Genomic DNA, 15,216 nt, shown 5'->3' with positions numbered 1-15,216 from the left:
ATGGCAGGTGTCTGCATTGCTTCCCAGGTTTGTTCCCACTCTCGGAGCATATCATTCCAGGTCTCAAGTCGTTTGTCAACCTTTTCCTGAAATACAAATAAGCATGTGACTTTTTCCCCCAAAACTTGCCAGGTTTCTACCCAGGGATTCCCCTTTGTGGTTTCCTTTCTACTTGGCACTTGGTGTAAGTTTTGGTGCCAGGCATGAGGAAAGTCACGAGGGGGGACTGCACACACAACAGAAAGGGATCGGCTTATCCAACTTAGTGACAATAGCATCTGGGCCTGGAGCCCTTAATAATAGCAATTTTTAAACAATTAAACCTTTCCTAGTGGCTAAACATGGGTGACTGTTTTGTTATTTGTCTCAAATCTCACATCATTGTTTGTTAGTTCAGGAAACGTATACTATGTGCCCACTATATGCCAGATACACGCCAGGCACACCTGTGAACTGAATGTGCAGACCACAGTCCCAGGAGGGTCCTAGTCTCTTGAGTTCCAGACTGGCCTGTCCCCGGCCCATGCACACATCTTCTTAATTAAATTTCAACGCTGCCATTCAGTATCATTTTCCATCCTGTGATCTGGGGGAGGCATCCACAGGCTGCAGCTGCGCGGTGTGCATACCTCATCTGCTCATCTGGCAAAGCCTTCTGCAGATGTGGAAGGAGGCTGCTCTAGCAGCCCGAGTCAGTGGCCTTGGGCTTTTCTCTCGGGGGGATTTTAGAGAAGACTGCAGAGTGCAGAGCCAACACTCTCTTGAAGTGGGCCTAACAAACAGGGACCCTGTGAACTGTTTTGGTCCCCTGTGTTCTAGGGGTGGTGTCGGGGCTGCTGTGGTGGCCAGAGCTGTGATGCCCTGTGTATGCTGCAGACTTCAGCACAAGGGGGGCTGCACAAGTTGGGGTGGGGGCAGGCAGTGCCAACCCTATCTTGGGCCCTCCTGGGCTGATTTCCTTATTCCTGAGCAAGACTTTCATGTGGATTTGAACCCTGGCATCCTGTCCCTAAAATGAAAAAGGCAGAAGTCTGTTGTATTATAGTGCCAGGCCTCTGATTAATTACCCCTTCTGAAAAAAGCTTGCTACACCTAGAACTTCCTTGACACTGGTCCCAGCTGTCACACGGCCAAGCAGTTTCTTTCAAGGTCTGTTTAAGCATTTAAACCACCGTATGGAAATCCCATCAACCACAGTGCCGTGTAAATGGCATGTGCCGGCGGAGGATTGTCCTCAGACTCTTGGTGCTTGCATCACTTTTCTGGGTGGAGGTGGCGAGCGAGCCTCAGCACAATGAGATAATGTTTGTGAAGGCAGCTTGTAAACCGTGAAGTGCCACATAAACAGTGCTTGTCTGTGTCAAGATTGGGAGAAAGAGTGAAAGTCTGCCTTCCTTGTTTTCCCCAAACTCCTGCTTTTAATCCTCAGAGAATAAAGTTCTGTGAGGAATAAATATAAGGGAATGACTAATTCTACATGGTGGGCCAGAGAATTAACGAGGTGGCTGCTTCTCCAGTTAGTTGAAACAGCAAATATCTGAGGAGGAGTGCTCTTGGGAGTAGGCTCCATAGTGGACTCAGTGTTGAGTGTGCAACTGAAATACCTGCCTATTGGGTCTTTAGGTGGGAGATGTTTGGTAGACAGATGACAGTACATGTCTACAGCTCAGAAAAGGAGTCATGATCTAGGTACAAGTCGAAGCTGTGGGAGTGATTGAGATCATCTAGGAAAAATGTGAGACAAAAAGAAGATTGAGGAAAGAGCTGAAGTTCTTAACCTTGGTTTCTATTGGGATTGACTGTGGAGCTTTTTGAAAAGGAAAACTGCCTGGGCCCCGCCTGGGTGTTCTGAATCAGATTCTCCGAGCTGGGGCACAAGCAGGTAGATTCCTACATGCACCTAAGATGAGGACTACTGGTTTTTAAAGGATGAGCAGAGGAGGAGGAACCATGAAAGAGACATGAAAGATGGATCAGGGAAAATGGATGAGGAGAGGAAATATCAGAGAGAACAAGAAAGGAGAGGATTTAGACAAAGAGAGGCCACTAGAGTTGGTCAAGAGGAGGTTACTGGTGACCATAATGCGAGGCATTTCAGGGCAGTGGTTGAGGGGTTTGCAGACTAAGGCCCTTCCCTGGGGCTTGTGGCTCTGTGTCCCGCACTTGCTCAGTGTCGCCATCACCTTCTTTCCTTTGAATCCGGTTATCACGTAGCTCAGTGGTTTGAAAGATTGCCCTGTGCTGCTCTACTTTCAGATCAAGTGTTCCCTCTCACGTGCAAGATAGGGAAGAATTTTCTCTCACTCAATTACCTTGCTGAGTACCTTCAACCCAAAGCAGCAGAAGGGTGTGTGATGTCCAGCCAGCCCCAGGATAAGGAAGTACACATCATCGAGTTACTCATGCCCAACTCTAACCCCTACAGGTAAGCGCATGGGAATGTGTCTTCTAACCCGAGAAGAGATGAAAGTAAAGATCCTCCTTGGCTTGAGGTCAGGAGAGGGAAGGGAGCCATCGATGTCCAGTGTGGCTCACAGAAGCCTTGAAGAAGGGAGAAAAGGCACCAGTAGTGTATTTTATATTCCACATCTGTCTCTAGAGCCCATATATTCCAGATGAGTTCCTGAAGCTGTTCTGAACTTCCGGGTATTAATTATAGGACATAGTCACTCCATCGTTATCCCCCTTGACTAAGGTTATCCCTGATAAGAAAATTACAAAATGTGCCTTATTAAAGTAATTATCATTTTAGTAACATTCTGTTTTTAATGAAGTTCTGTTCATAGTGTCCTTAGAGCACTTGTGCACCCAGAACTGTTTGCTTTAAAGCCATGTGTGTGCATGTCACTGAAGAGGCCCTTTGTGGTGACATACCATATAGCTGTTAGGTGCAGCTTGCCTCTTCCTTGTGTGTGTCTTCTCCCTGTCATTTTCCTAGCCCTGGACTGGAAAGTTGACCCTCTCTGTCAAGAATAATTAGAGAATTTTTAAAAAGAAAGAAAAAGAAGGAAACGTTAGGTCCTTCTCCCAGTTTAGCCTACATTTCAAGTAGACCAGTGGCTTAATTTAAATTTGTATTATAGAGGGATTTAAAAATCAAAATTCGAATCAAGTTTTGATTTTAAAAATGAATAAACTACAGATCAATTTTGGCATAAGATTCTGTCCTGTCTGCGCAAAGAATTTTGTGGAAAGTTAAAAAGAGAACAAGAATAGAAGCAACGTGACAAATGTGCTTAGATATTAAACCTAAGGCCCCATTGGAGTATACCACATATTTTATGCTTTACCAGTATATAAAACCAAGATGGAAATAAAGACTTTTCCCTTAATTCAGAATGACAGAGATGTTATTGTTTAGTAAAAAATTCTCTTTTATACTGAGTTCTTAGAAGTTTGGGTTGTATTCATCAATTTGCCAGTAATCACTTGGTTGACCATCTGTTTTCTTTATTTTAATAACTTTATATCCAGAAGTTTAGAAAAGTAAATGCAGATACGATTCTGTAGCAGTTGTTAATGGCTTAAGCAAACCTTATATAAATCAAGAAATTCTTCAGCCTGTTGTCTCTTATTTTATTCTGAAGTTTCCTTTTTTTTTTTTTTTTAAGCACCAGGCTTCCCTTCTCCCTGCCATCCCCCACTCACCAAACTGCCACCCCCTTCTGTTTTGAAGGAATTTGAGCATATACAGTCTAGTTGGGAAGGTATGCATCGAAGGTGTTGAAGGTTAAAAAAGCAACAACCATCCTCCTTGAAAAAGTAAACTCTCCTGGTTTGTTCAGGTCCATCTCAAACAGTGGCTGCATTAAAGTAACCACCTTTTTTTCTTCCCCAAAGAAGAGAAAAACTTTAGTGGCTAATTATCAGCAGGCATATGTTTCTATTGTTATGTAAAACTATTTTGTTATGTGAGCAATAACAATCTGTTTTGCACATGTCATTGGCCTGGGATCAACTCCAGCTTTTTAATCAACTGGCCAGACACTGGAAACATGAAGACTTGGAAGAGGGGAGATAGTTGCAACTCTCTGGCATTTAGGTCTTAACTTTGCCTTTGTTTTCCATTCGCAGTGCTTTCCAGGTGGATATAATAATTGATATAAGACCTTCTCGAGAGGATCCTGAGGTGGTCAAAAATCTCATCCTGATCTTGAAGTGCAAAAAATCTGTCAACTGGGTGATCAAATCTTTTGATGTTAAAGGAAACCTGAAAGTTATTGTAAGTTGGTCAAGCATTTCTTTGTTTTGATGACTAGCAATGATATAAGCTGTGCTTGTATGTGTTATTTTGTAAACTTTCTGCCTCTTTGGACTTTCGAAGCTCTCTCCATGATGTTTCCCTTTGCTGAACAGGCTGCTTCTGTGTAGGCCACACCTATAAAATAGGTCTGGTGGTTAAAACATGGCCTCTCAGGGCAGGACAGACCCAGGTTTAAGTCCAGGCTCTTCCATTGCAAGTCCCTTCACCCGTCTGAACCCCAGCTGTCTCATTTGTGAAATTCCTAAATGTATTAGTGAGCTGTCCAATCAGTTGAGGAGTGGTTGAGGAGTTTGCAGACTAAGGCCTCAGTGTCACGGTCCTGAATATCAGCTCTTACCTTTAGGATTACGTACTTAGGGAAGGTGTGGGAAATTAGGGTGACCCCAGCTCCCGTCATAGCTTTTTCATTTTGAGTTAAATATATGATATCAGCATATCTTTTTGCTTGCTTCTAACTTCTAAAGGTGAAACACTGATAGAGAAACTACAGGGATTGCAAGATTAGTGAGATGATAGTGGAAAAGTGTAGTCCAGCCTATTCCTTAAGCCTTCTCTTTAATGAAGGCAATGTGCTAATGAGGCTTAGCTGGTTGGCATGATAGGGGAACGGCAGCTGGTTTCCTGAAAAGTTGAATGTTGAAATTTGGTGAAATAAATCTTATCTCAAATATGTTTCGGGAATAACTATTTGGCAGAATATTGGAGTGAATTATGTTGAAAGTTAAAATAAATCCTCTTCCCACCCCCACCCCCACTTTTTTTTTTTTTTTTTTTTGAGACAGAGTCTCACTCTGTTGCCCAGGCTAGAGTGCTGTGGCGTCAGCCTAGCTCACAGCAACCTCAAACTCCTGGGCTCAGGCGATCCTACTGCCTCAGTCTCCTGAGTAGCTGGGACTACAGGCATGTGCCACCATGCCCAGCTAATTTTTTCTATATATTTTTAGTTGTTCAGCTAATTTCTTCCTATTTTTTTTAGTAGAGACAGGATCTAGCTCTTGCGCAGGCTGGTCTCGAACTCCTGAGCTCAAATGATCCACCTCGCCCTCCCAGAGTGCTGGGATTACAGGCGTGAGCCTCTGGGCCCAACCCTCCTCCCCATTTTTAGAGAAGATAATTATATATTTAGCATCTCGTGTAGGTTCAAATTTTTATGCATTGTCTTAAAAAAAAATGTCCAATTTCTCTTTTAGTACCTGAATTGAATCAATCGGAGTGGATTTTATGTTTTCACTATTTTGGGACAGGGATGCTTTTGGTTTTGGTATTCATTCCTTCATTCAGGGCACCTTCCATGTGATACCACAGTGAGCAAAGCCAACAGTTCCCTAGGCAACCTCATGTAAAAGCGCTCACCAGAGGCTGCAGGCAAAGCCACGAGCACACACATCTTAATTTTAAAGTAATCATTTCTAGTTCCTGTGGGTTTTTTTTTTTCTTCAAACTTTGAGAGGATCCCAATGTGCCATCACACGTAACAGTGATAAATTAATTTTGTGTCCAGCCCAAAACCCAGCCGTGATTGTCTAAAGTCAGAGATGTTTTGATTGCCTTCCCTGGCATGGCATGGGGCGTGTTGGTGACCTGGGATGTCTGCTGCCTTTGCTGCCTGGCACACTGTCCAAATGTTTTTAATTTCAGAATAACAAAAACAGGAAAGGGAATCATGCTTTGAAAGGCAAAAACATACGGTGCGTTTGAATTCCCTGCTGGAGTTCTTGTATAAATATTCTTTCGCCCTGACCCTTCAGTGGCTCGCTCCCTCCCTGTGTGTGTGTGCCTGGTCTGTGGCAGTCCTGGCGTTTGCTCTGGATGTCCCCATCTCTCATATGAATCAGAATGGCTAGAAGTGAAATTGCTCATCCCAGTGCAAGGTCTGTTTATATTCCTCTCCTTGGCTGTACTCCTGTTCCAGCCCAATTTTGGACAATGCATGACAGCATTACTTAACAATTAGGTAATGTTTCACGATGTTCTTTTTTATTCTCCCAATCAGTTTTACGCTTTGCAATTTCTCAACTCCCTGTTTCAGATGTGAGTTCTGACTGTGCTGTGAGGGAGAGGTGCCTGCTACTACAAAGGTATAAATTAGTGCTTAGAAAGGGGGAAACAGTTTTTATAGAGACCTTGCTTCTAGTATTTCCTTTAGAGACAGCATGGTGGAGTGGAAAGAATCTTGGCTTCATGCCAAATTAGGACTAAATTTAAATCCAATCTCCAATTGTCATTACTCCCAGTAGATATTGGCATAACTCACCTTCAGACAATGACTCACCTTGAGAGTTATTGTGAGGTTTAGCTGAATTCATTCACTCATTCATTCATTCATTCATTCATTCAACAACTCTCTGTTAAGGGCTTAGAGAGTATTTCACCTAAAGCACTGGACGATATGGCCACATGGCCTACACGTGGTGAACTCTCAGTTATATGTGCTACTTCTGTGAGTCTCAGGTTCTCCTTCTCTAAAAAAGGAATAGTAATGTTTTTCTCCCTATATTCTGGGGGACAATTAACTAAGATAATATACGTAAAGCTGCTAGCACAGTGCCTGGCATAAGAAGAGAACATAGGCAGCCTTCCATAGGCAACCTGTTAAGAGTGTCTGTAAGAACAATAAAGTACTTCTCTAAACAAGGCGAACACAAAAATGTCTGCTAAAGGAATTGCAAGGAATTTGATGGAATAAATTTGAAAAAGAGCACCATTAAACATGGGTGGCCTGTGCATGTGTATGAGGGGTAGAGATGTCCGCATCGCCATGTCCGGCTCTGGCTCGTTCCTCAGGTCTGCTGTGGACCATGCATAATCACTTTTATGGTAGGAGGAACCTCCAAAACATAAAAGAATTGATGGAGTAAACTTGTTAAAGGTTTCCTCTTACATTATTTCATGTGGCTTCAGTACTTCAAGGTTGGTGCTGGTCAGTTGTTAGGAAAGAACATTTTTAAATCTCTGTGGGAATATGCATTGCACCCTCTGGCCAGCCCCTTCCCCAAACACCCCCTCCCCTATGCCATCAGTGCTGATGCAGATATTTGGAGTGGGGCAGTATAGGCATTTGGACTCCTTACCTAGCTCATCACCTTTCATGAAGCTATGGCTGGAAAGATAGTGGTACTATTTGGAGACCTCCTTGAATACCCTCATTTGGAGTAGCTCCACTAAAGTTGGAAAAAGCTTGAAGACTCCTAGAAAAACAGGGTGAGAGTTTGTTCAACCTAGGAACCACCTTGCTTGCTATTGTCCCAAACCTTGCCACTTTACAAATGTAAAGAGGGATGTCTAGCCTTTTAAGTTCTGAGGCATAATCAATATGAGATGTATAGCACCTAGATTTAATGTGGAAAGGTATAAACAGATCATTCCATATTGGTACAAAAGGACAGGTGGCAGTTATGATGATAGTATTCTGGAAATAAGATATTTTCTCAGCTGTAGAGCAACATGAAAAACTAGGGCAGATGAGGCCAAGCAGTATTGTTTAGGCCAGTGGTGTGATTCCAGCCAATCCAAACGACAGGCTGCTTTGAAAGTCTGGAAGAAGCTGTGCCTAAGAAACTGCTGTTGACTAAATGAATAAAAAGCTCTCAACCAGGTTTTTCTTAGCTTCAAAAAAAAAAAAAAAGTTCTAAGAACAAATTGGATCCTTCTTTACCTCATTTTACTTTCCTTTCTTCCCTCACTTCCTCCTTTCTTTTAACCCTTCCTTCCCCTAAGGAATTTTCTTTGAATTGGAGTTAGAACTAAAGTATTCTGAATCTGTTGAGCTGAGTTTACACATGGCTGCAGAGCCTGGGCAGAGCTCTGTCTGGCTCCTTTGTGCGCAGTTGTCGTGACTGGTGAGCCTGGCAGTTTTCCCACAGATAAGCACTTTGGGTAATAGGAAAACGCACGAGGTGAGATCCTTTAAGCTTTGAATTGAAATATGTGTCCTCAGCCAATATCCCACAACCAAACAGGCCAAGAGAACTTAGAGCCTGTGAATCTTTTATGGTTTTACAGTGGGAAAGGATTAATATTTAGTCATGTTAGGGGCAAAGAGAATGGGAAACAAATGAGGAATTTAGGAAAAATGCTGCATGTATGCAGGAGAAAATCATTGGGCATGGAAATTAAAGTGATTTTCATACAGCATGAAAATGGCATAATCTGCATGCTGGAAGGGCTTTCCAGCCCTGCTGGAGCAGTTGTTGAAAATCTGGTGCTTTCCCTTTGGGGTCCCCTCCGCAGCATTCAGCTCCCTCACCTTCCGCCAGGATCCTGCCGCAGGAGTCCTGAGGTGGTGTGGAAATTTACCTTCCATGTCCTGGTTACTCAGGGTCCACTTACATACTTTGCCAAAAATATTTCTATCATTTTGATTTTGTAACTAGTTATCTAGTGCAAGCTAATCTTATTGAGTGACTTGTATTATCGGACAAAATATTGATATTTAGAGGAACAGTAACCTAAATTAATTCATTTTTAATTTTGAACTCCTGACCTCAAGCAATCCTCCTGCCTCGGCCTCCCAGAGTCCTAGGATTACAGGCGTGAGCCACCGCGCCCGGCCTAATTCATTTTTAGAGCATAGAATGTAAGCATATTCAGTAATACAATTGGCAAATGAATACAATTACAGGATTGCTAAATTGATCATAAATTATAGATGAAATATAAACATTGGTTGTTTAAGCACATAGAATTTAATAGTTTATAAAAACGGCATAATCTCCACACTGGAGTACGGTCACGTGCCACATAACGTTTTGGTGAATGGTCATGTATGACAGTGGTCCCAAAAGATTATTCTACTGTATATTTATCATACCTTTTTTGTGCTTAGATATGTTTGGGTATGCAAATATTTACCATTGTGTTACAGTTGCTGATAGTAGTCCGTACAGTGACATGCTGTACAGGTTTGTAGCTTGGGAGCAACAGGCTGTACCATATAGGTGTGTGGCAGGCTATACCACCTATGTTTGTGTAAGTACACTTTGTGATGTTCACGTGATGAAATCACCTGAAGACGCATTTCTCAGAACATATCCCTGTCCTTAGGTGATGCATGACTCATAACTAGATTGTGTCATCTTTCATATAAATCTAGGGGTACTGGAAGTAGAAGTATGAGCATTTTTAAGCAATATAACATGTACTTTGGATATTATACTTTATACATAATTTTAAATAAAAATAAGGGAAAGTGTGTTATACATACTTGGTGTGTGTGTTAATAATTTAAACATTAGATTATAGAGTTACGAACTAGGTATACTTAGAGTATAGCTACTTACATGTTATTTGATTTTTTTTTTATCAACATAAGATCCAAATGATATGATCAAACAGCATGCATCAATGTCTGTTAATCTGCTGTTAAAGGTTTGCACCTCAGTTTTCTTATCCCAAGGAAAATAGGGATCAAAAGAATAAATAATTCCCCCACATACATTATAGAATCTATTTTTGTTTCAGATATTAATTATTATTTAAAACACTTTAATTTTAGACTCATGAGTGAAATTTTGCTATTGTCTTCAGGCTCCTAACAGTATTGGCTTTGGGAAAGAGAGTGAAAGATCCATGACAATGACCAAATCAATAAGAGAAGACATTCCTTCAACCCAAGGGAATCTGATGAAATGGGCTTTGAACAATGGCTACAGTCCAATAACATCATACACCATGGCTCCTGTGGCTAACAGATTTCACCTTCGGCTTGAAAACAATGGTAAGTACGAATTTAAAAAATGTCCCCCAAATGAGGCTTTCCGGTGGGAAACTCTCAGTTTATATGGTGCTATTTTTCTGTTGCACATTTTAATAATTTGTTTAACTACATTTTACCAGAAGACTTAAAATTATCTAGAATGATGATAGATTATTTTAGGGAAACTGTCTTTAATACGGGTTTTTCAGTAACATAGAGTTGGCTGCACAGCAGAGAACTTTGTTACAGATCGTCTCCAGCATGATTAGGTTCTTCTCCTAGAAGCACCCAACCACCACTTATGGCTGAGAATACAGATGGGTGAAGGCCACAGTCAGAGGCTGAATCTTACAGGATAATAGTCATGGGGACTCATACTTGGGCTTTCTTACCCAGAATGCAGGCAGGAGTTACTACCCCAGTTTGATGGAGCTGGAACCAGAGGCTCAACAAGTTCTTGAGGTTTTCCAGAGTTTTACTGCTCGTATGACTCAAACCCCAGGTTTTCTGATCTCCATACCTGTTCCTCACTCCACGGTACCACTACTGAGTGTAATGCCAATAGAATGATGATTGGGAGTTACAGGTTCAAGTCCCTGCTCTGCCATTTATTCACTATTTGGGGAGAAGTCAATAAACCACTGAGCCTCAGGTTCTTCTCCAGTAATAGGGGAGAAAATAATAAGACCTACCTTAACAGGGTTGTTGTGAAGGTTTTTGTTAAAATACAAATTAAAAGTCCTCCAAAGGTCTGACTTCTTTTGGATCCATACTTTTGTAGCATCTTTTTCAAAATAATAATATTGAAAGAGAGAGAATGTCCACCTGTCATCTTCGCTTCCAGCTTCCACTGAGATGGACTTGACCTCGGGTGTACATCTGTTGGCTTTAGATAGTGGATTTAAAGAATACTGGGGAAATTATTATTTCTTTTAAATTATTGAAACTATGATAAAATACTGAGTATTAATTGTATGGAAATATGTCTCTCCCTTTGAAGGAGTAAGTGTGCCTAAGTAGCTCTTTCCTTTCCCCTTAGGGACTAGGTTCTAAAAGGCCAGGTTGCCCAGATACCTGTTAGAATTTAGAAGTCAAGAAAGGAGGTAGCAAAATAATAATTTTAAAATAACTATATTGTTTCAAGACATCTTTAGAGAAACTAAAAGAATCTCTAGATTCAAGAAAAGTATTTCAATGGCATTTGAATGGAATTATATTGCCCCATATAACTTACTTGAATCACAGATTTTTGTAGCTTGTAGAGCCCTAGAAATCCCATTGGTTCTCAATCTTGGCTACACATTATAATTATACAGGGAGTTTAAAACATAGTAATGATTGGGTCCTTCTCTAGAAAGTCTGAGTTTTAATTGGCTTGAGGTACAACCTAGCATAGGGATATTTTTTAAGCTCCCAAAGTGATTTTTAAAATTTTTTAATTATTATGGGTATATAATAATTGTGTGTGTCTTTATAGGGTAAATGTGATGTTTTGATACAGGCATGCAGTGTGAATTAATCAAATCAGGGTAATTTCAGTATCCATCACCTAAGGCATTTATCATTTCTTTGTGTTAACATTCCAATTTCACTCTTTTAGTTATTTTAAAGTATATTGTTGATTATAGTCACATTGTTGTGCTATCAAATATTGTTCATTCTATCTATCTAACTATATTTTTGCACCCATTAACCATCCCCACCATACCTCCCTTTCCCCAATATCCCTCCCAGCCTCTGGTAACTGTCATTCTACTCCCTGTCTCCATGAGGTCAATTGTTTTTAATAATTAGCTCCCATATATGAGTGAGAAAATGCAAGATTTGTCTTTCTGTGCTTAGCTTATTTCACTGAACATGATGTTCTCCAGTTCCATCCATGTTGTTGCAAATGGCAGGATTTCATTCATTTTCGTGACCATATATAATACTCCTTTGTATATACCAAAATGATTTTAATGTACAACCAAAGTTGAGAACCTCTGATCAATTCCAGCCCCTTCATTTTTAAAATTGTGAAACTGTGGCACAGAGAAGTAAGCCACTTGCTCAAAGCCACTCAGCTAGTTAGGACATCAGGCCTAGAATTCAGCCTTCCAGACTCCTAATCACTTTTATGCATTGCTTGTTAAAAGTAATTTTATACCTGTGCAGAGTGTGCTAATTCCTCCTGTTCCATCTCTAATGATGATGGTCGTGGCCTGGCACCAAACACTGATGCAGTTTGCCTTCTTTGTCACTGCCAGAGGAGATGAGAGATGAGGAAGTCCACACTATCCCTCCTGAGCTACGGATCCTGCTGGACCCTGGCATCCTGCCCGCACTGCAGAACCCTCCCGTCCGGGGTGGGGGAGGCCGAAGTGGAGGCCTCCCCTTTCCTTTCTCAGATATCTCTAGGAGAGGCTGGAGGGAAGGGGGAGAAGATGGGATCTCCCGGCCGAGGGACCCTGCCATCCCCAGCATACAGCTGTTTCCTGGCCCCAGAGAGCCAGAAGAGGTGCACGGAAGCATGGATGTTGCCCTGTCAGTCAAATGTGACAACGAGAAGATGATCGTGGCTGTAGAAAAAGATTCTTTTCAGGTCAGTACAATCACTTACAGGGGAGAGAAGAGGCCGCCTCGTTTGCCACCTCACCCCAGTCCCAGTCCATGTCCATTATTTCCTCTTATCTCTTTCACTTTTGAACTCCAGAGACTTAATACTGTTTGCTCAGTTGGATGGTTCTGCTTCCCTTTGGCTGCGATTCTCACCAGTTCCTGTTGTTCTCAGTGAGGGGAGGTTCCAGATCCGTGTGTGTCAATATTTTGCCATTGCATTTCCAAGGCTAACAAACATAGTACTTGGGCTGTTAGAGGTGGGCGGCTGGGAGGAGAGGAGTGGGGGAGGGGTGTGCTGCGGGCCTCTAGCGGCCTTGACTTGGGAGACCCAGGGCAGCAGACCCACCTCCTTTATGTCTTTGGTGGTTGTTGTTTCAGGCCAGCGGCTACTCGGGGATGGAGCTCACCTTGCTGGATCCTGCCTGCAAGGCCAGGATGAACGGCACCCACTTCGTGCTGGAGTCTCCCCTAAATGGCTGCGGTACTCGGCACCGGCGGTCGGCCCCCGATGGTGTGGTTTACTATAACTCTGTGAGTGTTCTCTAGAACAAAGCTTTTTGCCCTTCGCCAGAGCCTTGCTGCTAGTTACCTTAGAATTAGTCTTAACATTTCTATGAAAATGAGGAGAGGGCATGTACCCCAGGCCTGAACAAAGCCAAGTGTCACTTCTGAACAAATAGGGTGTACTTTGACCTGGAACCCTTTTGTTCTATTTGCTTTATTGGTGAGTCTTTGAAAGGAGTTGGAAGGCCCTGTTTTCTCAGCTGGAGTTGGGGTGATCTCACCCACCCCTTCCTTTCATCCCCTGGATGGCAAAAGGCTCACTGGCAAGGTGATTACAACTTCTCTCTGTAGCCAAACTGCCCTGGTCCTTATGCGGATAAGGGCCAAGGCCTTGAGCTATGTGAGTAAGCGCCTCTCCACAGCCGCCCCAACCAGATGTGTGGTCTCTCTGGCCTTATTTGAGTCTTGCCCAGAAGTAGGAGGACTTCTCTCTCACTCATGAATAAAGATCCAAAATGAGAATTTAAAATCTGGAAGGGGCATTTAAGAAACTATTAAGTCTCTCCACCTCTCACAAAGACCCTAAATTGAAGAAAATCTCCTACTTCTGAGGTTACCTGGAGAAAGATCCACAGAGTTCGCTCAATGATAATCCATTGCAATAGCTAACCCTCACTTTCCAGAAACCCTCCTCGTCAGTTCATCTGCATCTTTTCAGATTAAATCCATTCTCTTAGAAATGGAAACCAGGCAGTGAGTATTAAAAGAATTTGAAACATTAAATCTCAAAAAGAACTTTAAAGTGCTAATTTTGAAGTTTGGGTTGTACTTTTGATGGTAAAAACAAGGCTGAGAGATCCCTGTGTCCACCATTGACACAAGGTGGTGGTGTGTGTTCTTAGGGTTCACCCCAGCTGGGACATGGGGTGGGGTGGGCTGTGGCTACAAGTTCTCTCTACAGCCATTCACCCTCTGTGTTTGGCGGTCAGAGCAGAGAGGCTGGCAAGCAGGGGCTCTGGTCAGTGTGGTTCACGAGCAGTGGCTCTCCTGGGAGCCCAAGTTTATTGTTCCTCGGAGAATCTTAGAATGTTGAAGCTGGAAAGAACCCCAAGATGAGCTCATTCAACTTCCTCATTTCGCAGGTGAGGAGATTGAACTCCGGGGAGTTGAAAGACTTGCTTAGATTTGAGGTGAGGGTCTAGTTAATGGCAGAGCCAGGATTGAAGCCAGCTTCCTGACCTCTCATCCACTAACCTTTCCCTGACGCCAGACTAGCCCAGCTAATCTCCCTTTGTTACTCGAATAATTAATTTATTAACCTGTGGTTTAACCTGTAACTTCCCACTGATTACAACACTAATTTTCTTACATGTATCCAGTTTTTCTATAGATAATGAATGTCATATATTACTGATAAACTTGATTTTGGCATTTTAAAACTGATATCTAAGTTAATACTAATAAGAGGCTAGAGTAATATATCTGTTGAGTAAAACGTGTTGGTTGCTTCAGGAGAGAAGGGCATATATCATGACCCCTGAAAGTCCCTTTTTTTCTTATTTCTCATATATTTTTGTTTTCTTTCTTTCTTTTTCTTTTTTTAAAGAGATAAGGTCTTGCTACATTGCCCAGGCTGGTCTTGAACTCCTGGGCTTAAGTGATCCTCCTGCCTCAGCCTCTCAAGTAGCTGAGACTACAGGCTCTCACCATTCAGCTCTTTATTATGATGTTCAGGCTTAGCAATATCCTAGATACTTGCTTCAGTTGCATCAGTACTTTCATTCATTCATTTATTTATTATGACCCTACAATTCTGGTATTAATACTGTCTTTTGAGGACCTGGCAAAGAAGAGACAAGTGGTTTTCCTTCGTTTTCAAGAAATTAGGGTTTTATTTAGGGGGTCATCATCTTTGGGCGAGTTTTTCCATTTTATTTTGAACTAATCAAGGAATAATAATTTCAACCAATGTTAAGATAGATTGTCCTGGAATAAAACATATTGTTCTTTCCTGCATCCATACACCATACAGAAAGATATTGGGGAAGAAATGAGCAAAAGATAGAGTGTAAGAGCAAAGATGAGAAGATTGGCTTCATAGTAAAGGTCCTTTACTTGAATTAGGTCCTTTGCTACTAACATAAGCCAAATTTCT

At 42.0% G+C, this 15,216-nt stretch overlaps 1 protein-coding gene across 1 annotated transcript in view; it reads left to right on the top strand.

Moving 5' to 3' along the window:
* The window catches only part of TGFBR3 (transforming growth factor beta receptor 3), a 188,211-nt gene that overhangs the window by 139,217 nt on the left and 33,778 nt on the right, over positions 1–15,216 (top strand). Inside the window, exons 6-10 of the mRNA XM_012790895.2 lie at positions 2,257–2,425; positions 4,075–4,222; positions 9,791–9,980; positions 12,206–12,540; positions 12,936–13,088. Coding sequence (XP_012646349.2) covers positions 2,257–2,425; positions 4,075–4,222; positions 9,791–9,980; positions 12,206–12,540; positions 12,936–13,088 — 995 coding nt within the window. The remainder of the gene's footprint in view (positions 1–2,256; positions 2,426–4,074; positions 4,223–9,790; positions 9,981–12,205; positions 12,541–12,935; positions 13,089–15,216) is intronic.

This window comes from Microcebus murinus, chromosome 2 (genome assembly GCF_040939455.1).
Source record: "Microcebus murinus isolate Inina chromosome 2, M.murinus_Inina_mat1.0, whole genome shotgun sequence".
Classification (NCBI taxonomy): domain Eukaryota; kingdom Metazoa; phylum Chordata; class Mammalia; order Primates; family Cheirogaleidae; genus Microcebus; species Microcebus murinus.
Note: the sequence above shows the minus strand (reverse complement) of the source record. Positions and strands in the feature narration are given on the sequence as shown.